The 25,389-nt window shown below is 42.7% G+C and overlaps 1 protein-coding gene across 19 annotated transcripts in view; it reads left to right on the top strand.

Moving 5' to 3' along the window:
• Positions 1–25,389, top strand: part of cacna1ab (calcium channel, voltage-dependent, P/Q type, alpha 1A subunit, b) — a 144,367-nt gene that overhangs the window by 107,588 nt on the left and 11,390 nt on the right. For 8 of the 19 annotated variants that reach the window (XM_054778951.1, XM_054778950.1, XM_054778944.1 and 5 more), the window contains 12 exons: positions 1,059–1,175; positions 1,259–1,324; positions 3,813–3,910; positions 3,980–4,130; positions 4,303–4,430; positions 7,106–7,202; positions 16,642–16,747; positions 17,315–17,422; positions 18,918–19,021; positions 21,813–21,836; positions 23,711–23,832; positions 23,954–24,089. In XM_054778951.1, coding sequence (XP_054634926.1) covers positions 1,059–1,175; positions 1,259–1,324; positions 3,813–3,910; positions 3,980–4,130; positions 4,303–4,430; positions 7,106–7,202; positions 16,642–16,747; positions 17,315–17,422; positions 18,918–19,021; positions 21,813–21,836; positions 23,711–23,832; positions 23,954–24,089 — 1,257 coding nt within the window. Of the gene's footprint in view, positions 1–1,058; positions 1,176–1,258; positions 1,325–3,812; positions 3,911–3,979; positions 4,131–4,302; positions 4,431–7,105; positions 7,203–10,791; positions 10,889–16,641; positions 16,748–17,314; positions 17,423–18,917; positions 19,022–21,812; positions 21,837–23,710; positions 23,833–23,953; positions 24,090–25,389 lie in introns of all 19 variants that reach the window. The other 11 variants (XM_054778958.1, XM_054778957.1, XM_054778955.1 and 8 more) reach the window with 6 other exon arrangements.

Here is a 25,389-nt window from a genome sequence, read left to right as displayed (position 1 = left end):
ATATATTAATGAATAAATCATCACTGTTTTGTGGTTTAATACGGCATATTATTACATTTAAAAATTTTTCTTTAAGCACATTTACTGTGCATATGACAATAAGAATCTTGAATCTTCAATTTACGTATTTTTTGCATATATTAAGCATTTTCAAGCATAAAAATGGCTAAATAAACTAAAATACAAATAACAGGCATTCAGAAGACGCATGACATTGTGATGATATGTACTGTAGTGTTCTACACTGGTCACTAGGTGTAACATTGATGAGACAATAGCCACCGTAGGAAGTACTGTCCAAAACAGGAAGTAAAAAAAAGAACAACAAGGAAGTCACTAAATGCTAACATGAATCTATATTTTGTCTTATATGTTTTATATTCTCTTATTATGTCTACTATATTGGGTAACATGAGTGTAAAGATGACTATAGGGTTGTTATTTCATATCTGTAGGGCTCTAATAATGTTAAAAATTGTACTTGTAAACAGGTTTTCTAACTACAAAAACATTCCATCCTTATCGCGGTCAGGTCTAGAACCAATTCTTGTGATGCTCACTGAACTGAAGTCTGTGCTGATGTGACACATGATGGCGTGAGGCGTTTTTCCACATATGCGGCCACTAGGGGGCCCCCAAACACTGACATCATTGCTTCGGTCCCTCAGATGTTCACAACCACTGGTCAAAAGCAGTGTGGTTAACAGGCCCGGCACACCCCCCCCCACCCCTCCATCTTGTGTGGCCTGCTTGCCCCCCAGAGATCAGTGCATTTGGTTGTCTTCCAAAAAAAAAGAAGCATTCTGATGTACCAGATTGGATGATGACTTTTTTTTAAGACTCTTTGGTTTTCTCTTTCTTTGTCCCTCAGTTGTTCCTTCTCTCCTCTCTTTTGTCTGTCTCATTAATTTGGTGTCTACTCAGACTTTTCACTGGTTCTGTTGGACCTCCCGTCCTCCCTTCTTTCTAGCTTATTTTTTTCATTTTAAGTTTGGTTACCATAGCGTCCGTGTGGTGAAAGCTAACCCGTCTTCTTCTTCTTCTTCTTGGTGCCGTAGAACAACTTTATCAACCTGAGCTTCCTGAGGTTGTTCAGAGCCGCTCGCCTCATCAAGCTGCTGCGTCAAGGCGAGACCATTCGCATCCTGCTGTGGACCTTCGTCCAGTCCTTCAAGGTCGCCACACATCGGAAAGCATCCATCCACCGGACGATTTGCGGTGCTGACCGACGTTTGCTGTCTTTGTGTCTTCCTTCCAGGCTCTGCCTTACGTGTGTCTGCTCATCGCCATGCTCTTCTTCATCTACGCCATCATTGGCATGCAGGTCAGTGCTTATTGTTGTTATTCAACTGTAAGTGTAATATGCATGCCAGGCCAGTAGCTGGCAATATCAATTAGGTCTTTAGTGGGGACGTTTGATATTGGCATTAAAATGAGATATCGGATTGTATCAGTATCATTTTTCTCTGCCGATATCAGTGCGCGAATGAGACCTCATCAAACTGCACTGTCCTCCACAGAGCAACAAGCTTGATAGCTGAGTATGTCCCCACTCTGGAATTATTTCCAAATACTTCACAAGTACACATTTTGAGTTGCGCATTGTAGTACACTGTTTTACCGCAACACATGCCGCAAATTTACTCCACCAAGTACCGCAAATTCCGGACACCTGACTATAAGCCGTGCCCACCGAATTTAAAGAGAAATAAATTGTGTGCATGTATACTTGTCTTTAAGCCGCAGTTGTCTACATTGTAACATGGGATATTTACACAGAAAGACACTATAAATCTTGCAATCCTACCTGCACTCGGTGTTCCCAGCGTCACTCGTTAGCTTCGAAGAGTGAGACGTGAGGCGCTTTTTTTCAACAGCTGGCGCAGTCCAAGCAGAAGATGTAGTAATTCTACACTTGATCAAACTTACTTGAGATTTGTCAGATCAAAATGCATTTGCTGCATAAGACTTGAAAAATACTGTCTTATATTAATAATATAATAGATACTTTCTGATTCAGCACTCTACGCATCATTGGAACTGTAGGTAATGATAGAAAAATGGCAAATGACTGGAACGTAACTAGTTCGTAAGCAGTGTTGGGAGTAACGGCGTTCAAAATAACAGCATTACCAACGCTATTGCTGTTTTCCACTAGTATGTAATAATGACTAGGGTTGGGCATCAAGTTTTGAGCATTGATGGAACCGGGACCAATACTACGATTCTCCAATTAACATGATTAATGTTCAGACATCCTTGGTGTAGAGATAACAAAGTACCTCATCATTCATGCACTACATCGGGCTTCCTCTAAGGAATCAGAATCAGCGAAATCAAAGAATAAATGACTGTCGCATGCCAATGTAACCGAGGCTTTCAGGATGCTAGCTGATGTGGAAGTTCAGTGTAAATAAAGGACAGGAGCTACGGCTAGGCAATTTTATTCATTGGACAGGCCGTCTCTGTTAGCAACAGTAAAAGGACCTTCTCAACTCACACAACACAGTCCCAGTCTTCAACATAAGAGCGCTTTGAGCTATATCCTGTTTACTTGTTTTAACAAAATAAGGCTGTCATAAAAAATAGCTTAAACCAACACTGAGGCAGCAAACAAAGTATGCTACTTTTCAAAAGTAAACATCTTTTGTACTTCTGTAAAAAGAAACATGTAAGAAAGTCATAGAAAAGTTGATAAAAAGTTGATATCATTAAAAAAAAATCATGAAGAAGTTCAGACATTTCATCCAAAAAGAACTCTGATTAGTGCCCTCATTTAAACCGTGCAAACCTTTATGACCCTGCCTCTTAAAAGCATCGGAATTGATAATCGTTAGGAACCAGAATGGAACCAGAATTCCAGAACGAGGAATCGGAAATGGAATCGTTCAAATTCAAACGATGTCCAACCCTATTAATGATTACTTCAAACTTTACAGCGCTGTTACCATTCCCTTTGTGAAACGTGGTCCGATATGCACTGATATCTAACAGCTGTTATCCGCTTGTCGGCAAACAAGAACAAATCTTTTGAATGGCTCTGTTTGTTGTTATTTTTCAAAATTTGGGGTGGGGGGTGTTGGGTTAGGGGTTGGATTACAGGCTTCTTGAAATGAATGTGCCATACAACCACCGGGCCGTGGGCGCAGCCGAACGGGGCCGCAGGAAATTTTATGATTCAATGGTAACAAAAAAATCCACTTAAAAAAAATACATTTGTAAATAACTACATCAAATTTAATGTAAATGCATATCAGTTTTGGAAATATGGGCCAATACTTTATGTAAAAAATAATATACAGTTACAAATCCCATAGTTTTTGCATGTTTATGTTGATTGTTGCGAGCTGCGACCCGTCCCACTTTGTTCAACGGTCCTTGAACGCATTTTTCTTTCACCTCATATTTGGTCCCAAATAAGATACAATAGACCTCCTTAATGTACGACCTTGGGCATTTCTGTGTGGAGTTTGCATGTTCTCCCCGTGCGTGTGTGGGTTTTCTCCGGGTGCTAACATGCATGTTAGGTTAATTGGTGACTCTAAATTGTCCATAGGTATGAATGTGAGTGTGAATGGTTGTTTGTCTATATGTGCCTTGCCATTGGCTGGCGACCAGTCCAGGGTGTACCCCGCCTCTCACCCGAAGTCAGCTGGGTCAGCCGCGACCCCAATGAGGATAAGCGGCATAGAAAATGAATGGATGGGTAATACAAGGGTTTAACCTTCTGCACGATTTAGACAGGTGCCGATAGTCTTACTTGCAGTTTGTAGCAAGTGATGGCGTTAGCGGCTTGTTTGTTTTGTGTGTAGTTGTTTGGGAATCTGGCACTGGATCAGGAGGGAGAGAGCGCCATCAACCATCATAACAACTTCAGAACCTTCATTATGGCTCTCATGCTGCTCTTCAGGTGAGTGAAGTACAAACAAAGTGATGTTTGTTAGTTTGAAAAGGTCAAATGCGATGTGTTGTCATGCAGGAGTGCGACGGGCGAGGCGTGGCATGATATCATGTTGTCTTGTCTGGGGGGCAAAGAGTGCGACCCGGCCTCAGGGAACACAGAGCCGGAATGTGGCAGCACCTTCGCCTACACCTACTTTGTCTCCTTCATCTTCCTCTGCTCCTTCCTGGTGAGTGTTCCGCTTTTTGGAACCTTTTGTTGTGGTACCGAGCACAGTGGCTAAAGGGGTGAAGCTAGATACCAGAGAATGGGCACTTCCAGTATGACAAGAAGAACGAATGTTGTGTCATGTTGCGTCCATGTTGTGTCAGGCGAGTAATGTTTGCGTTTGCTGTGTGCAGATGCTCAATCTGTTTGTGGCCGTCATCATGGACAACTTTGAGTATCTTACCAGAGACTCCTCCATCCTTGGGCCGCATCACCTGGACGAGTACGTAAGGATATGGGCCGAGTACGACCCTGCAGCCTGGTGAGTGTCGCACACACGCGTACATCTCGGTCCATTATTAGGAATTTACTGTGCCAGTTGATCATAAGGGCATTTTGTCCAGTACAATACTGTATAGCTTATGCCTGTATTTCTTTCTTAATGTGTGACACAGGATTTCAAATGCATTCAACTGTGATATTATAGGGTTTAGAACAGGGGTGTCCACATTTTTTTCTGCCAAGGGCCACATGCTGAAAAATGAAAGGAGGCAAGGTCACTTTGATATTTTGTAAAGCAACACATGCAGATATGCTAAGAAGTTATATATTATATATATAAGTATATATTTAAAGAAAAAACTTCATCTCTTTGTGACATAGGTGAAAAAACCTATTATTAGTATCTTAGCTCTTTTTTTCCTGTTTCCTGTTTTTTGCTGTTAGTTTCTTTCTTTTTAAATAATCTTTGTGAATTTACTTCTCATATTATTATGACTTGTTACCATGTCATTTTGACTTTATTCCAATAATATTATAACTTTTCCCCCAATGCAGTCGTCTGTTGTTCATCGCGGTTAATTGGTTCCAAAACCGACCGTGATAAGTGAATTTCCGCAAAGTAGGATTCAATATTAATTAACGGAATATTTTCTCAGCTAGAGCATAGCAAACTTGTTTATGACTTTCTAAATTGACATTATTAGAGGCCTGTAAACATAAAACAACAGTGAAATATTATACATTATTTACATCTCAGTGCGCAGGCTATGGGATCCCTGCAGGGACATAACAGACTGCCAGCGCTAGCATAGCAAGCTACCTCTCCAATTTACTCATTCTAAACGTAATAAAGTGTTTCAAACGGAGTGGGGAAGAAGGACAACGAAACCAAAAATGTACCACTTCCACACGGACTGAGAGGAGAACTGTTTTTTTTCCACTCGACCTCAGCCATGGCATGTCCATCCGGCTTGGCTCTGCTGGCTCAGTAGCCAGTCTTTATGCAGTGTGAAAGGTAATGGAATCTAATGTCATGTCTCATGCTGCAAATACTATTTATCGCATATATTTATCTTTTTATATTTTTATGCATCCATCCATCCATTTTCTATACCGCTTCTCCTTATTAGGGTCGCGGGGGCATGCTGGAGCCTATCCCAGCTGACTTCGGGCAACAGGTAGGGTACAGTGGACTGGTGGCCAGCCAATGGCAGGGCACATATAGACAAACAAGCATTCACACTCACATTCATACCTATGGACAATTTAGAGTCGCCAATTAACCTAACATGCATGTTTTTTGGAATGTGAGAGGAAACCGGAGTACCCGGAGAAAACTCGCGCACAGGGAGAACTTGCAAACTCCACACAGAAATGCCCAAGGGAGAATCGGTCTTCCCGATCTCCAGGCTGTTACTGTGTGGCCAACATGCTAACCACTAGACCACCGTGCGGCCTATTTTTTATGCAGTGTTTCATATTTACATTTCTTGGGTTAACCGGGCCTCAATGTTGTTGGTATGACAATAAAGAATCCTTGAATGCCTGGTGACCAGAAGACTATATAGAACTTGTCTTTCAACATTTTTTGACTAATAGTAGGCCATAGTCAACTATGAAATGGCTTAATGAATTATTTACCGTGATAATTATATATATATATAATTAATGCTAATTCATTATAATTATAATTAATTATCTACCACAATATAGTGAAGGAGCAGTATTCGAACCGCGATATAGCGAGGGACGACTGTATAATTTCCCCCAAAGTTTACATCTTTAATTTGATTTTTATTTATTTAGGTTTTTTTGTTCTCATAATGTTTTTTTTAAACATATTTTGTCTTTAATATTTCAACCTTATGCTCCTAAAATGACATGATTGTTCCTCATAACACTACAACGTTATTCTTGTAAAGTTATGACTTTTTCCTGTTAGAGTCCAGCTTTTTTCTCTTAATATTTTGAGATTGTTCTTTACTGCTGTTTTTTCCATTTTTCTGTTGTATTTTTTTCTCTTGTTAAATGATATTTTTAGAATGTGCCAATCAAAAAACAGCTGCCCCTGGGCCGCACTTTGGACACCCCTGTTTTAAAAGCATTTTTAAAGCTTTATTATTTGCGTTTTTTTCTCCATTTGTGGCGCGGGTCTTGGAACGTAACCTTACGAATAACAGGAATCAGTACTACCAATACTACTGTATAATGCAAAACACGCCATTTGGACAGTGAATGACTTTCTCTTTCACTACCGCAACCCATTTAGGCAGTTGAATGAACAATCCTTCCGAAATCCACGTGGCCAACACAAATCACATGAGAATGATCACATTCCACATGATCAACACAATTCTTAAGGAGGGATTCGTCAATCAATCACACCCATCCTTTCCCCGAGCGTGAGCTAGCAAGCTAACACGTTAGCTTTCACTTCAAGTTTCCTGATGAATGTAAATAACATTTTCTTGCAGCATCACTTGACGCCAGGAGGGTTTAAAATTGTTTCTGTACTCGTTAAATGAACGTAACCCCTCCTCCTCTTCCTCCCGTCCTCTGTGCATGCGAGGAAGGCATTTTACACTCTCTCTCTCTCTCTCTCTCTCTCTCTTTCTCTCTCTCTCTGCGGTGTAAATCAATGCTCTCTCTTCCTCTTTCTCTTTTGTGTGACGTGTGAAGTACTCCTAACCTCCCTTCCTTGTATCTTTCTTGCAGCGGGCGCATACATTATAAGGATATGTACAGTTTATTGCGAGTTATCTCTCCTCCCCTGGGCCTTGGCAAGAAATGCCCGCATAGGGTGGCCTGCAAGGTTTGGACTGCACCCCCTAAAGCACTTGAACTTACAACGCAACCTGCTCGCCTTTAAGAGACTGGAATGAATGTCGCTCTTTATCACCTATAAGATGGATTCTTTCCTCCTTCAGCTTTTGTTTCTTATGTTTTGTTGTTTTCAAGGTTTGCATCACTCACTCGTTTTGGGTTCATTTCGCCATCGTGGTTACCGGGGAGGCTGTATTTGCAGTCTGACGGGACACACGCCACACACACACACACACCCCCCTGTTGACGCACACTCACGGCGCAGATAGCAGTGTGCGTGAAGCATGCGGTGGTGCACTGCACTCGTTGTTGTCAGGAAAATTATTTTCATTCCCTCGCATTCAAAAATCAAAGTCCTCATCTTCCATCTTTCTGCTTGCCGTCGAATTTTTGCCTGGACAGGAAATGTTTGGGCCATGTGCATCTTTTTGTTTGGTTGGGGCCAAGGGGGCGGGGTTTATTAACACAGAGACACATTCAAAGGGGGCGGGGCCTCAGCATAGTCAGAGAAACTAACATGTCCCTACAACAACAGTCAAGGCACGCTACGATGTGACCTTTTTAATGTGATTTAAGCGTCTTTCAAATGATGCGGGTGGCAAGTATTGAAAGTATTTAATTACGTTGAGTGTACGATGTAAAGACTCTATTACTAAGATTAACAAGAATAATTTTTCATGTTTTTAGCACAAAATATATACACTTCTTACGTTCATTTTAGAGTCACTAATTTCATTTTTTTGTGGGATGTCCCTACAAATTGGTCCTATCTACCACATTGAATGAGCGCTTAGCTTGCAGCTGCTATCTTAGCATTAGCACACTAATATGGAGGAAATAACAGATGGCCGCACCCCCTCTGTTTGTGTCTCTTGTCGTTTTCTGGGGGGGAAAGAATGAACACCTGTGTATGTGTGTGGTTTTTGGGTCAGGAACTTTGGACATTTCGAGGTCTTTTGTCCACCGTGAGTCTCTGTATCGAGCTGCACCGCAAAAAAGCTGGTGTTGGCTCGTCGTTAGCTTTAGCAAACAAGGTGCAAGATGTCAGTTTTCTCAAAGGACATGATGATCTGACTATAGTCGACTTGTTTCAGCTTCAGTGCTAACCCCTTTGAGAAGAGCTGCTACAGTCAAACCTCGTTTTCGTCAAAAGTGTCACTAATTTTTGCACTGTATTGCAGGAACAAACTAACCCAATTGGCCTGTATCGTTTTGCGAAATCAAGTGCCCAAAGAACCCTACTGCTGACTCACTGTCCGTGCATTTTTTATTGAGTGCGACAGTTAAATAACCTGCCACGGGGCCAAAGAAACATGAGAGTGCCAGCACTTTGATAAAGAAGGTGAGAGACATTATTGAATGCGATCTCGTCAGGATGTACGGGAAGTCCGCAACAACAATACATTACAACCATTCGTCATTTAGAATTATTTTTGCATTCTTGCGAGGTAGTAGATCTTGTGCAGGTTCACGGCCGAGACCAGAGATCTTGGTCTCCAAAAGGTTGGTGACCACTGCTCTCCAAAATGTATTTTTGGTTAATATTTTTGCATGTCCAGAATGGATTAATTGGAGGACTGTAATCTCTCATTTATTGTTGTTAATTGGTTCCAGATCCGACTGTGATAAGTGAATTTCACTATTCAATATTAATGAATGGAATGTTTTTGTAGTTATGACATAGAAAACCTGTCTTCTAAGTACGTTTTTTAACATTATTTCAGCCCTCAAGGCATGAAATAGCACTGCTATAGTCACCTTTACACTCCTATTACCCAATATAGTAGACGTAATCAGAGAAAATAGGACATACTGGACATAAATATGACAACATAGACTCACACGTTAGCAGTTCCTTGTGTTTTTTTTTCTCGACAGTCCACTTCTAGCGTACTTCCTTGCGGCTTATAGTAGACAGAATAAGGACATCTAAGACGCAAATAAAACTTTACTTTTACGGTAAATGTGTTCCCTCGGGAACCTTGGTGGCAAGTCTAGTGCCTGTCTCACCGAACACCGACACCTATTGGCCAATGTAGAATACTGTGCTAGATTAACAATCACAATGCTTCTTCTGCCTTGTATTTGTATTTTAGTTCATTTAGTTAGTTCATTTAGCCATCGTTGCGCTTGACAATACTTAATTCAGGCCAATAATAAGTACTGTTTGTTTAAATATGCATATTTTTTAATAATAATAGGTCGTATTATAGCGAGGGAGTGATAATCAAGCTGCAATATTGCGAGGGATGGCTGTACATTGTTTCCTTATTGGAAAAAGTGCCTCGGTTTTCGTACATTTCGGCTTTTGTTGAACCTTTCGGAACAAATTAATTACGAAAACCGAGGTACCACTGTACAACTAGTAATACTAAAGACATTCAAGTGGAGTTGTTCCTCCTTTGCAGCTATAACCAGTCTTCTGGGAAATACAGGTAGACAGGTAGAAGTTGGTATGTGGAGCAACTTGCGGTGTGGTGCTAATCAAGCCGTATTTTTAAAAAAATCTTGTTCCAAATCCAATTTACAGAGGTCTTGTGGAATCAAATATGACCTTGTGTAGTACCTGGACTGGCCTGGGAGAGGCAGCAATGTGCCACAGGGCATCCAGACTGCTGAAAACGTAAAAAAAAAAAAAAAAGAAGCGCGGCTCGCTGTCAGCTAGTCCTTACTAATCGATACTATTGAAGACTTGTAGGAGTTGCTCCTCCATTTCTTTGAACAAGTCCTGAGCTGACCTTCATATTGGAACCTGATTGTTTTGTTGGACAACTTATGGTACATTTAGATTTGCACTCAAGACTAGTCAAACCGTGTTTTCTATATTTACAAAGATTATACACTTGCAATGACCTAAGAAAACAAACAATTTACTCAACATCTGTGTTGAAAGTTCTATCTATGTGAAAATAAAGGTCATATGCATTGAGGGTTTAAATAATGGTGGGTGCAACTGTACAGTATGATAGTGATGCCGAGTGCCGTACATTGTGGTTATCTAGTCCGCTTTGTTGCAAATTGTCAGGCGGTGCAGACGTGATTGGAGGCTCCTGGTGGACGTGCCGCCTCGGGAACACACTCATCTGACTTGTCATGACATGTCGGCCATTCCGGATGGCATTTTCCTCGCCTGCCGGAAGCGGCGCTATTCTATCCGAGCGTCAAAAGCGGGCCAAGCAGACATGACCCGAATCCCCTTTTCCACCTCCACTAACTCAACTCCTCCCTTTGACCTCTCCTCTCCAAGCTGCTCTCTTCCTCCCTCTTTTACTGAACGCCAGACTAGGCCACGCCCCCTTCCATCTTCCCTGGCTCATCCTCTCTATCGCCACAGCAACCACACATCAACAGCGATCCAAAATCAATAACCTTTGTGTATTTGTTTCCCTCCCTCTTCCTTCCCTGTGCCATTTTTGCTTTTTCTTTATTTTCTTCCTCACCTCGTACCACCCCAACAACCCCCCACAACCCCCTCATCCTTTATTTCCTTTCCTCTGTCATCATTTGTTCTGTCTGTCGGGTGATTGTTTCATGTGTGTGCGCGTGTGCGTGTGTGTGTGTGTGTGTGGCCACACCAGCGGCCGGATCACTTACACAGACATGTATCAGATGCTAAGACACATGTGTCCGCCGCTAGGCCTCGGGAAGAGGTGTCCCGCCCGGGTGGCCTATAAGGTAGACTCGCCCCCTACGTCACTCCCCCGCCCCAATTTCCTGTCCCTTCTCTTCCTTCCCTTAACCCCGCCCTTCGCGGTGTCCTCCTCACTGTCTGTTATGGTGGTTGTGGTGGTGGTGGTCTTGGTGCGCGCTGTCCTCTCTTCTTCGCTCTCTTCGAAAAGGCGGGGTTGCAGGGGCGGGGCTTCTGTGGTGCAGTGACGTGACAGTGGACTCCTTTTTTTTCAATTTTTTTTTTATTTTACCTGCCGTCCGCCCGCAGAAGCGAGGGAACAGAGGAGGGGGGCTTTGCCTGTCCATCTGCAACCTGCACGGACGCACCGCGCGCACACACACACACACACACACACACACACACACACACACACACGCACACACATGCACCCATACGTAGAGATACACACTGCAACCATAACCTTTATGCTCATAAAAGTACACAGTCTTGGGCATTATGTGTGATTGAATGATAGGAATTTGATGTTGTGTATTCACTGTGAAGAAACATCTACGCACAATCACACACACCAGTCACTCTGCTTACGATGCGGGTACAGAAGGACCGGCAAGGCCGCCTGTCTTCAGTCCTCTGCTTCTCTGGTTCCTGTGGATGGCTTTGAAGCACTCACATTCACACACACATACACACACTGGCTAACAAAAGACAATAATCAGGACACTTTCTGGGTTCTGGGTTTTTCGTTGTTTTAACCTTGAGGAAACTTGAGTGACGTCGGCTTCAATTTGTGCCTCCAGACCGCCAGGGTGACGATTTGAGTTTTGCTTTTCTGCACTTTCTGCTGTCTGTGTTTGTCTCTTTGTTACTGTCTTTCACGTCGTCCTCAGTGGCATCCAGATTCATTACCGTCACTGCCTAAAAGCGAAAACTAGCAGATCAGCATCCACTGCAAGTCTGCATGCTCTGTTTCTATTTGGTGCCTAAATCTGATTTGATGGTGATGGTACTGATGGAGGCAGCGTGCAAAATCAACAAGACACATGCAAATCCATAAATTCAATACAGGCTCAACTGGATTGCAAAGGATCACAAACACTCTTCTGCAAATCAACGAGTCACCGGAACAGACTGCCAAATGCGCATCAAGCTATCCGTCCATCTTATTCCGCTTATCCGAGTTCGAGTCGCGGGGTTAAGGGACTTGTGAAGTCCGATGAAAAAAAAACAGTCACACGTCTTGAGCGAGTGACAGTGAGAACACCAAGGTAGGTTGGATTGCAAGGTTTATAGTGTGCGTAAAGTACGTAATGTGCGGTTACAATCCTGCCTCACGCATTGCTACTTCCATATTACATGTATTATCACGCACAGTAGCAGTGCCGTAGTCCACAGTCTGACTGGCTTTTTCTCGAAACGAGAAATATCGTCACGTTTTAATCATGACATCTTTGAACTGTTAAACGGTGATCTTTTCCCACACACACTTTCAATCTGAAATTTCTCACTTTTCATAGATAGCTAACCTAAAATATTTGTATGAGCGTCTCTCTTGTTTGTATTAGGGGGTGGCATTCGTTAAGCCTCACGTACACTTGCATTCATTTTGTCCCTGCAGTGGTGTGCAATTTTGCATGCCAATGGCCTGCCAAAGAGGAACTTTGTCATAAACAGGTGTGAAGTGTATGTAAACTGTGCGGGGTTGCGTGAGCAAGTCGTGAACGCACCACAACCTATGCGGGCGATGCGTATCAGATCGTGTCTCATTCAGATGAATGGGTTAACTCTTCCACCACCTCTTGGAGCAAGTCTGGGCAATTCTCGACTCATTTCTGTAGCTTCTTGGATCTTCCTTGTGAAGTCCTGATAATAACTGATCATAATGCCCAAAGTGATATCTTCTAGTCAGCAATTCCTACTCGTTCCGTGCTTCCTGTTTTTGAGTTTATGCCTTCTTCCTGCTCTTTCTGCATTCTCTTCCTGCATTCTCTTACATCGACATCAGTCGGCCAGTCCAAGGAGCATCAACTGATAAGGGTTGCACTGTATCCCATTCATACTATATACAGTATTTATCCATCTATGATCAATACTTGATTCAGATCGGACAAACTGGACACTGTGGGAGACATAAAACATATTTAGGTGACTTGAACCAAGTAAACAAGAAGGGTAAAATCAACAAAAGTATTTCATTTGCTATTGTTGGGTTGACAGTTTTTGTTCAGAATGATGTTTTTTGCCCATTTACATCCCAAAACAACACTTAATATTAGGGATTCTCCGATGAGGGTTTTATACTGCCGATTCCGATATCAATCATCCATGAGTGAGGTCGGCCGATACCGATCACTTGGATTAACTGCACATTTTTCAGTTTATTTATGATGAGTGGTATTGGCCAGGTCCGCCGTTAGACAGTTCCAAGGACCCCTGGGAAATAGGTAATTATTAAAAAATAAGCTTTGGGCGGGCTGTCTTTTTTTCTGCCTTAATTTGTGTGAAATGATTTGTGTACAATTTGACACAAACCAGAATTTACTTTGATGCATGTTTTGGAGTTATACGAATACATGGGAAATAAATTGCTCAATAATTTCCTTTTTAGTTCTAACAAAATGAACAAAATAACTTAATACAAATAAATATCTTTGTTAAATAGAAATCTGTCCTGCTCAACTTAAAACAGAATAAATTCAGTGACTTTCATCACTTTTGGAGCTGTCAACTATTTGTGTTTTATTTATGACATTTCAGTTGTACACTACTTTATTTACCAAGTGCATCTCCACTCGAACACTGTGGGCATCATCTTTATGCTATTTTGTGTATTTTGTCTTTATTTAAAGGCATAAAGTCTGAATTCAACAGTTATAATAAAACTACCAAGTGATGAAGCAAATATATTTTGACACTCTGGTGAGTTACTCAAAATCAGCTGGTGAGCTACGAGACCCCTGTGATCGTATCACCATCATAAGGCTGGACACACTATGCGTTTATGTTCATTAAGCAACCACACACAAATAGTGTTTGGAGGACAAGACATAATTAGGATAATAACAACAAAAGAGCAACATTGTTCAGTGACACATGAAAAAGTTAGTACGTACCCCATGAACATGATATCCACTTGTAGCTTCCTGTGGGACAAAAACAAACTCCGAACTAATTGCATTTGCATGTTTGTTTTTTTAAACAAAACGTCAAAAGTAAGCGGAAAAAGTCACATTTGGAGTCGGAAGCTAGCTGCTGCCAATGTAAAGGACAGCCAGTGACAGCTAGGCAAAGTGTGTAAACAAAGATACAATGAAAGTTGAACAGCAATAGGTTTGATAAGGGAGTGATCAAATACGCTGGCATCAATCATCGATTGGCGTCGCCAGGCTGTCAAACTGAAGCCATTGAGGTTTTACAGACTAGTTTTGATTCTCATGGCAAAACGGGACAAAATGCTTCCCTTGCCAGCTCAATATTTCGTTGGCAACTCCATGTCACAAATCAGACATGTAGGGTTTGCCGCCGCACGCCGATCGTGTTTGTGATCGGCTTTTAAACGAGTTCATTGGTATACGCCGGTCACGTGTATTTTACGGAAATCGTCCGATACTCATCGGTGGCCGACCGATCGGAGCATCCCAACTTAATATCCCTTAATATCCAAGCTGATGCTTGTTTGTCGAGATTTCTTTAACTAGTAGGTGGTCCAAAGACAAAGAAATGCGACATTCTACTCTGGTCTTAAAGGTTGTGAATCTGGGTGACTCCCACTGCCACCTTTGTTCTTTTCTTTCTCCTCTGTCTTTTCCCTGCGCATACCTCTGTTTATTTCCACTCGTCTGTCAGCAACCAGCCTTTGTCTTCATGGTCGTGTTGAATCCCTCCACCTGAGCACAATCTGTCTGTCTTCCCTCCACTTTTCTTCTTCTGTCTAGCCGAGTATGCTGGTTTGTCCCTGCAGTGCCCCCCTTTAGCCAACTACAGCATTCAGTATCCATCAAGAGATGCCTTTTTCAAGTTGTAGTTCTTAGTGAGATTGTCATGAAAGAAATGTTTAAACATTACGAATATCAGCCTTGTCAGAAAAGTAGACCCTCATTTGCTATTCAGAGCTTGACTTTTTCCCAGGTGAATTTTCCGTCCGTGTCGTTAGTCTCGTCCTTTTGCTCTCGTCTTGTTCTGTCGTTTTTAGTCCTTCCTAAAGCTCTTCCCACTTTCTTCTCTCCTCTTTCGGTGTTTTTTTAACAAAGCTTCTCCTCACCCTCACTTCCACCCTTTTTTATCTGTAAACGCATCTCATGACCAAGCTTGGAGTCTCTTAGTTCATCCTACCATGTGTCCCCCCTTTTGCTCGACCCCCTTCCTGTTAACCTGCAGCGCCTCGACAAAAAAATAAATAGAATTTTAAACGTCTGGTTGGTCCAAAAACTGAAAAACACAAACAACATCAATCATCTCTTTATTATTTTCTGTTTGTTGTCTTCTTGGAGGGTTTAATTAACACTCACTAACTCTGACACCCCCTTGAAACACTGCACCCGTTTGGCATTGAGAGAGATCTTGACTTGATATTCCATCCAATCACTACTGGAAATAAATGAGAATCTATTTCAGGAAGATCAATCAGTTTGGATTGAGGATACTCTCTTTGCGCGGATGCACAGCTGCTTGTGTGTGAAATTGTGTGTGTGGGGGAGGGTAAGAGGGCTGGGTGGGTTTGAAGAGTTTAGTTTAAGTAGGGTCTTGCATGCTGTGTGTGCTGGGTGGTGGGGTGGTCCACCAGGGGGTGTTGCATGCCGTTCTTGCACGCGTGTTGCATGGCCGTGGCCGACATGGAGGCTGCCTGCTGTCAGTGTTGGCCGATGCCCACCGCCTGCCGCGCCCCTGGCAATGCCTGACGCCCGGGAGCATGCCCACAAAGTCAGCCGCCATCGTACTCCCGTGCTTGCCATCGTGAGTGCCCAACGCTCATGTTCGTAGGTAAACCCGATGGACGGACGCCAACTGGTCCAGATAGCAACAGCAAGCCGGGAACAGCCCAGCTTGCCTCGTTCTATCTAGAGGTTTTTCCATCGGATTTACCTGACATAGACAGGGAACCTCCTTACTGGTAGGGGGAGCTCTATAGAACATGCCAGAGTTGAAAAATGAAACAGCTGTCTCCTGAAAAAAGCAGAATTCCACCAGTGATACTGTTTTTGTTCTCCAGTCAACCTCTTTTGTCTCCAAGGGACTCCAATTAAGCCTCAACTTAATTGCAGTCTGTGCAGATTATTGTGTGTCAGTGGGATTATTCTAATCTCTTTGTGTGGAACAGCAGAGATGTGTGAATGTACCACTGCATTCACACATTTAGGGAACATGGGCACAGGTTGGGTCGGACGCCACTTTGGCTCCGATTGTTCCTTCTCGTGGTTCTTGCTTAGCAGCAGAAGGCCCCCATTGGCTAGCCGTGCTGTGTCGTCGTGTATCACTGGGACACCAGGAGACACAGGGGCTCACTTTTAGTCAGTGCTGTACCTCTCAGTAAATGCTTTTGCATTTGCAGGCGCATCCACCCAATTGAAAATGTTCCGCAGAGCTGGTCACATGGTCTGTCGGAACTCTGTCACAAACAGAGTCATCTGTTTGAGCTGATGGCTACAAATTGGAAATAGAGGACACCCCATGTCTATGGAGCTCTCTCAACCGCATCCCCCAGGCCCTTATCGGCCCACCCGCCCCTCCATGGAGGTCCGGGAATATCTCAGCGAGCACACGTCCCTGTTCTTATGCTCCCATTCTGACTGGCTCTCCACAGAGGCTGCTGCGTATGGACCTGCCCGTGGCCGATGACAACACGGTCCACTTTAACTCCACCCTCATGGCGCTCATCAGGACAGCACTGGATATCAAGATTGCCAAGGGTAGGACACAAAAGTCCTGACACTTTTCTTATCCATGGAGCATTTCTGGGTATCATCTGTTGGTAAATGTTTCCTTTAGGTTTTGGTAGAATACAGCGTATAGAAAATTGATGGTTGTGGGGGATGACCAAGATATTCTTCACATTCATAATAATTGAGATCCAAAGACTGAGACCAAGCATGCGGCCGATGATGGTTGGCATTTTCCCCTTCCGGGGAATTTTGCAATGGCTAATTTCACTTTGCTTTTCACTTTCCTTTTTTTGAAGAGTCTGCTGTACGCTTGGGAGACATAATGGAGGTTAAAGTTAACGAAAAAGAACAAAAGTGTCTTTCCTCAGTATTCCAGTGCGCGACTACGTGTTCTACGCCTACGTGTTCTTACGCCTACATATTCTTCCTCCACGTGCACATAACTAGTTATCTTTTTGTTTTATACAGTATTATATTTTATGGGAGTGCGCCGTAACCACGAAACGTCACAAGATGAAATGTTTTGTTGATATGGCGCGATCGTGCCTCCTGTCTTGTCTGTAACCATCCAACGGGTGCTCTGGAACCACCCAGGTGGTGCAGATAAGCAACAAATGGACGCCGAGCTGCGGAAGGAGATGATGGCGATCTGGCCCAACTTGTCACAGAAGACGCTGGACCTGCTGGTCACGCCTCACAAGGGTAAGTTGCAGGAGAACCGCGACAGTGTTTGCACAACGGTATGTCCGATCACCAACTCACCAAGAGGACAGCTTCTACCAGCCAGTGTCATTCACTGCTTTGCATCCCCTGATCAGGCTACAACAGCCACATATACACAAATAACACTAAATGCACACATGGCTGCACTATTCCAAGCAGAATCACCTACACTGTCAACAGTGATCAACCTGTAGAGTGTATTCTTGGTCTGGTTTCCGCAAAGGGTTGGTTATGTTCAATGAAACTCGTTAATATGGAGATTGTCATTGATTAAATATAACTGCTATAGCAGCACATTCTCCACATACACCACCGTACGTATTGCATCACCCATGCAAAGTACAGTGCATTGTTCACCAAGTAAACACACACACACACACTGCTACATCCTGCTATCAGGGGGTGCCGACTATAGAAGATCCTCTATAGAAGTCTTTTCACTACAGCAATAAACTAGAAAGTAGATCTAGAAGGATGAAAATGATGAATGATGAATTGGAATGACCAGAATGTAGAACAACCATGCATGTTTCTACTCGGCTGCCTAAGTGCACGGAAGTTATCATTTCTGAGTTATCATTGCCTGTAATGCTCTGAAAACCAATGCCATATTTTTATCTTCAGCTTCAGTGCTGCAGGTTGTGTCGCCATGCCACTTTGAAGCAAACACACTACCCAAACAAAGCTCAATGTTTTTTCTGGTTTTGAAATGTTTCTGTGTCGTCATCCAAACTCTGGGGATACATGTCCCAAGTTTTCGGAAAAAATTGAGCTCGTGTTTTCCAGGGATGACCTGACCTGGGCGGTCTGTTGTGTTTCAAAGTGAAGTGGCTACGTCACCCTCAGCCTTACCGCTCAACTTGAAATGCACTTGACGCATGATACACTTAGATATTTAGTTAAATAGTCAGAGACTATTCTTAGTTGCAACAGCATCTGCCTGTGAAAAGACCAATGGCTTTATTGTGTCAATAGTTGTACAGTGTTGTCAAGATGTAGTTGTGTGTTGCGTACCAGAGAGTGAGCTTACTTCTGTTTCATTTATGAACTTATATAATACTAAATGTGATGCTAAAGTCATGTTCTTACTGCATACAATCCAATTCATTTCCCCAAAACACAAGAAGCGCTTAACTGGAAGCAGACGATAACTGTAGACAAGCTGTTATTCCCGAAATATTATTTTTTTTTTCAACTTTAATAATGATTTGGAGTGCATGAGAAAGTGGAAAGTAAAACGTAGCTCTCGTTTTCCACATTGACCTCATGTACCAACAAGTCATATAACAGAGCACCGCGTAGTTCACCTCTACGTGGTTTTGCCATGGAACAGAATGGTCCTCACCCACTGGTGGCAACATTCTTGTGAACTGGTGAATTTGATGTGTCTTGTCCCCCACTCCCATCCCCCCCACGGCTCAGGGTCCCATCTCACTAGGGTCTAATCTTCCAGGGTAACTTGTCATTTTCTCAGCAGCCACAGACTTGACGGTGGGCAAAATCTACGCCGCCATGATGATCATGGAATACTACCGACAGAGCAAGACCAAAAGGCTGCAGGCCATGCGAGAGGAAGAGGTAGACTGGACACTGGCGATAATAAGTCCTCATCGGGCGTCCCTTTAGGGACACATCTTATATGGTTTCCTCCAAAATGTGAAAGTTTGTGTTCTATATGCATTTAAGGAGTCCGACCTAGATCTCTCCCTGTCACCATGTCTCTAAACCTTTACCGGCATGCTACCTTTAATCTGCATCCTGTTTTCTTGCAACTTGTTTGTTGCTATCTTGGCTAGCTCTATCTATCACACTCTTTCTGTTCCCGATGTTAAAGGCTCCTTGGAAATGACCTTTTTGTGTAGGAATCACAAATATGCTCTGTTATATGATAATGTCCTCACCTTTGATGATACCCTCCTCCCCTGGCGCCCCCACGCACCGTTACCCTCGCCCCTGTCGCTGAATGCCATGAAGTGTGTACTCACACTCGGCCATTTGTACCATGCTGGACTTTGGACTCATTTCCCCCGTCCCTCTCCTGGCCCCCGCTGGCCTGCATTCACACTGATTATTCAAGCCACGGCCCACTAGCTTTTTCCAGTCTTATTGTGAGTAGTTTTTGTGATTTCCACTAACCTGCGAAGGAGCGATCCCATTACAGTCATTCCATGACTTGGCTAGGTTGCGTACTTGCATGTGCGTGTGCATGGAATCGTGCCGGACCCCACTGTAGACCAGTTGTGCCAAAGGAGGGGAAGCACAGCACGATTGGCCTAATGTGAATACGCCCTGCCATGTACCGCCTTGATTTCAGTCACTTTCACATTTCGCACTGTGTGATGCTGAAATGCCACCAGGGGATTTCTGGTCCACAGAGTACAGAAATGCATTTAGTTGATGTTAGTGGTAAAGTCAGCACTGTACTTTACGTTGGTATGCTCCTGAATGCAAGCATCCCGTTGGACTGAATGGACTGTTCTCAGCAGCAACGCTCGTCCAGCATTTCCCGTTTAACCTTGTTTCCACCAAGCGCTACAGTTCGGCCGGAAAATGGCTAAATCCTGACATGGCTTATGTTGAAGTGTGTAGGCCACAGGTGTCCAAAGTGCGGCCCACAGCCCATTTTAAAAACATAATCAACAAGACATTTTTTTTTTAACTAAGCCTGTCAAAAACTGATGCGTTAACAACGGTAGCTAATTTATTTATTTATAAATAACGTCATCATATTTTCACTCAAAATATAGTAGCAGAAAGTTGAAATACTGTATTAAAGAAAGACTTTTTTAAAGTTGTACAAACAAAACAACCAATAACGTTGTAATTTTTGGAAAATTAGGTTGCGGGAAAAGTTATAATGTTCCAAGAAAAAAGTCAAAATATTATGAGAATAAAGTCATAATTTTCCGAGAAGAATATTTACAAGGAGAAAGTTGAAAAAATATACACCAGAAATGAAAACAACAGCTGTGATTGAAGAATAAAGTGAAAATGTTAAGAGAAAAAAGTCCTATTCTGATGAGAAAAATAGCTGCACGTTTACAAGACTAATGTAATATTATCAGGAAAAAGAATGTCATCTTAGTAGCGTAAAAATTGAAATATTGAAGAAAAATATGAAAGAAAAAAATACTTTTTTTAAAGTCGTAACATTATGAGAAAGAGACAAACCAAAATAAAGTTGTAATTTTTGGAAAATTAGGTTGGAGAAAAAATTATAATATTATGGGAATAAAGTCATAACTTTGCAAGAAGAAAATTTACAAATGTCATTTAAGAAGGGAATTTAAATATTTGAAAAATATATATATATATTTTTTAAACAGCAAAAATGGGTAAAAAAGCACGAAAGATCGAAGTTGATACTCACCTACTGTATATGACAAAGGTGAGACGCACTTTTTTCTTGAAATAAATCTACTGTAACTTCTTAGCATATCTACATGTGATGCTTTACAATATATCAAAATGGCAAAGTTGCATCCTTTGATTTTTCACTATGTGACCCTCGCGGGAAAATCGCTTGGACACCCCTGATGTAGGTGGTATCGCCATAACGTCATTAGCTACGTAAATAGCGGCATGTGTTCTAAAATACTGTATAATAAAAGGTCATATAATAAAACAATAAATCAAATAGAAACTGATGAATTGACAGCTGGTTCATTGCAATAGAAATGAATTTTTTTAGCCGCTCGACAGTCATAATCATTAAAATAATAAGAATATGTTTTATTTGTATGGCACATCACATTTCAGCCATGGCAGAGTCCTACAAAGCAGAAAAAAGTATGATTAATTATAAGATTAAATTAAGGGGAAAGGGATATCATTGATCACCATTACCTTAAAATTTCTATCGTGAGTCCAACCTTTTTTGTAAGCGAGTGTCGCGGCTGCATCTCCCCAGGTCGGTGGTGTGTGTGAGGGACGGATGGGAAGAAAAGCTCGGACTCGCTTGGGGCCATCAGTTCATTTTCATGTATCAATCTCTAAGACGATTCTGACTTTTTGCTTGGGAAACAATACACTTTTTATTCAGGTTAAACATTAGAATAGAGTTTAGATCCATTTGGTGATCCATACCCACACTATTAAGACTGATATCACAGCAAAAGTTCTGAAATGTGGTACAAGTCAATGGAAATGCTAACCTGTATAGAAAGCGTACTGCTTGGTGGAATCAGAGGTTTAGGCAACTTGTCCGTCCTTCCATGTTTGTCCTCCTTGATCCTTGATCCCCCCCCTTTAATTTGTATAGATCATTTAAGTCATTTGTCTTTTATCTTCTGGCCTGTTGCCTCTCTATCTTTTCACTACCTGTCCGTTATCTGTGTTGTCACTCTGACGTCTGCCTTTATTCCTCCAGGAAGTGGTGGGATCTCCTTATTTGGTCAGTCCAGCTCTACTTTGGCTCAGCAGATCATTGTGTCATCCATCAGTCAGTGTGACTGCAGTGTTGTTTGTTTGGGTGTCGAGTGGTTCTCACTGTGACAAGTGGATCCTGATGTGATCAGATAATCAATCCCAGGACCGGTCCCGTCGGTTGATACATAGGCCACTGTTGCAACATTGAAGTTGTGATTCTGTTCCATAAAGATTCTGAGCCATTTCCCTCCTGGGAACAGGGAAAGACTTAAAACAGCCTGTGGCAGCCGTATTGGTGTCATTAATAGTGTTTTGATCAAATGAGTGGTTGCAGACCTCACGTCCTTTGAGTCAGAGGAGGTGTGGCCACATTTTGATCTGATGTTTATTCAGCATGCAGCTTTTAGCTCTAATGCCATTGCAGGCAGTAGCAGGCAAAATTTAAGTCAACCCGGAAATGCCTCTTCACAAACGTGAGTACGGTCCTCACATTTTAGCAAACATTTTATTATATCTTGCCAAGGGACAACAGTATCACAGTAGTCCACTAGAGATGTTCTTGCTGCTGAAAAACAAGTCAGCACACATCCACTATTGTCCAAACAGCTAGCAAAACAAGTCAGTCGTAAGATTATTGTGACTTGCCGACAGTCAAGCATGGCGATGGCACGGGGGAGCTGCAGTTCAATAAGGGAAAGATGACGTCCAACATATACTGTGACGCGATGAGGAGCCCAAAAACACTCCACATGACGCGCAGTCATCCCTCGTCCTTAAATGAATTTCCGCGATGTAGGATTCAATGTTAATAAATGGAATGTTTACGTAGTTAGAGCATTGAAAACCTGTCTTAGACTTTCCAGATATGGTTTTTAACATTATTAGAGCCCTGTAGACATGAAACAACACCCCTATAGTCACCTTTACAGTCTTTTTATTCATTGTTTACAACATAGTGCACAACTCTTATGCTAGAGGGACAGATAGCAGTCAAACTAGTTAGCCTCTTCTAAACTTAAGAAAGGGTTTCAAACGGAGTGGGGAAGAAAGGCCAAGTAAGAAGCTAAAAACTTACCACTTCCACACAGAATGTGAGGAGAACCATTCTGCACCCATGGCTGGCTACATCGAGTGCAAGATGAGGTAATGTAATGTGACATTACTGCCGCTTAGTGACCAGAATACTACATATCACTGGTATTTCAGTATGTTTTGACTAATAATTGACCATAACAGTGACCATTAATTAACTAATTAATTTCTGAAAAAACGCTTTTGGTTCGTTATCTTTAATGCTTCCAAATAAGTCTCAGAAACGATTCCATTTGAGCAATTTAATGTACCGGGAAGAATGATACCCAGTTGCGGCGACACGTCTTCCACACGGGTGCAGAAGCAAGTCCGAGGCACTTCTGATCAGATGTCCTTTTACCAAGCTTAGCCCTCTTGTCGTATGTCTCTATGTGTATAGCATATCTACATGTATTGGTTTTAAAAAAATATAAAACATCAACGTGTGGCCCCTGCATTCTTTGATTTTTTTTTTGGGCACCCCTGTTCTATAGTAGCCCCATGACAAGATAAATAAAATGCTTGCTGAAATGTGAGGACTGTACTCCCTCTTGTGAAATACTGTATTTATTGTCTGGTGATCTGGTCCATGACACACGATGGTACCTCACCAAGTTCCCCTCTGACGTCAAGTCATTGTCCGTAAAGTACTGTGGGTTCTCGAGGGGGAACTTCACCACCTCGGCCGCCGGCAGCCACGTGCCTGCTGATGGCGCCCCCGTGTGGCTGCATGCTGCGACCGCATTCTGTGTTAGTGTCTATCGTGTCTGCACCACCCTTGAGTGTGCCTGATGCCAGCCCGTAGGCCATGTCGTGTATCTCACACAGAACCAAACGCCATCAATGTTTGAGCGCATGGCGCCGCCCTCTGAGGGAGGCGGCACCGATGGCCAGGGGGGGCAGGGCCTCAACGGTCTCCCCAGCACCCAGCCGGACAACATCAACAGCATGTGAGTAAGGATGGAATTGCTGATTGGTCATGTAATACACCATGTACAACATTTATTTGAGTGTGTGTGTGTGTGTGTGTGTGTGTGTGTGTGTGTGTGTGCGCGCGCGTGTGCGCGCCAGACCTTCTGAAGGTGGCATGACACAGAGCCCGTTGTGGATGACCACCAAAGCCCAGGAGATGATCCAGAAGACGGGTAACTGGAGTCCGGACAGACCTTACCCTGATGATCTCCATGACAACCGGCACAACCCGCAGGTATGATGAGCATTATTTTACATGGCCGCCATTACAGCACTCCAAACAGAGTGCAACAATCTGGTGACTATTATGGCATGAATCTGACTATCTACTGGTTTTACTTGATCGTTTTCACACAGTAGATCTTGTTGGTTTTGAATGAGGGTCACTGACATGATTTATCAGCTTTGCTTAAATATGTTCTATATTGTTTGTAATTATCTTCCACGTTGCTCGTTTTTTGAAAGCGAACGGTAAATTTGTAAAAAAATACATTTATTTATTTATTTAAGAGGGGGGCAAAAAAAGACAGAGCCAAGGACAACAGCAGCAACACCGATTGTGACAATAACAATAACAGCCCCCCACCGTGAACATATCACTGTGAAAGTATGTTTTGTAACATGTATAATGCAAAACAAGCTTACAGTATCAGCTGCGACTTCGCCGACGTCACTTGGGAAATGCCCCTTTTCTGCGGCGTTCAGCCCATCATACGTACTATATCATGTACTATAAATGTAATTTTTCCAAATTTACCATTCACGTTAAAAAAACGAACAACGTAGAACCTAATTACAAACATTACAACATCCATCCATCCATTTTCTATGCTGCTTCTCCTCATTAGGGTCGCAGGGGTATGCTGGAGCCTATCCCAGCTGACTTCGGGCGACTGGTTGCCGTTGGCTGGCAACCAGTCGCACATATAGACAAACAAGCATTCACACTCACATTCATACCTATGGACAATTTAGAGTCTCCAATTAACCTAACATGCATGTTTTTGGAATGTGGGAGGAAACCGTAGTACCCGGAGAAAACCCACGCAAACACGGCGAGGACATGCAAACTCCACACAGAAATGCCCAGCGGAGATTCAAACCCAGATCTGCCCGATCTCGTGACTGTGACTGTGTGGCCAACATGCTAACCACTAGGCCACTGTGCGGCCAAGTACAGAACATATTTAAGCAAAGGTGATCAATCATGTCAGTGACCTTATAAGGGAGCTGGAAGTGGTTCCCTGGTGTTTGTGTGAATGCCGAGGGGAATTGCTAAACGCTACTGGTAATATTAAAGTAAATGTTCCAAAAATTCAAACTCCAAAATGTGTGGCTTGTGCGCTTTTATTTCCAAAGGCGACTGCATCTCTTCCGATTGTTCTGGTGTCATTTCTCTACTACTGTCAGCCGCTGGTCATTTCAGTTGTTTCTTACTTGTTGCCAATGTTCATTTATGAGGAAATTGACATTTGTTATTTATCATTATGTTGTAAGGCAGTCGAGCATTGATGCTATTTTGCACGGCGCACGTG

This window comes from Dunckerocampus dactyliophorus, chromosome 6 (genome assembly GCF_027744805.1).
Source record: "Dunckerocampus dactyliophorus isolate RoL2022-P2 chromosome 6, RoL_Ddac_1.1, whole genome shotgun sequence".
NCBI classification, from domain to species: Eukaryota; Metazoa; Chordata; class Actinopteri; order Syngnathiformes; family Syngnathidae; genus Dunckerocampus; species Dunckerocampus dactyliophorus.
This window is presented reverse-complemented; position numbering and strand designations above follow the sequence as displayed.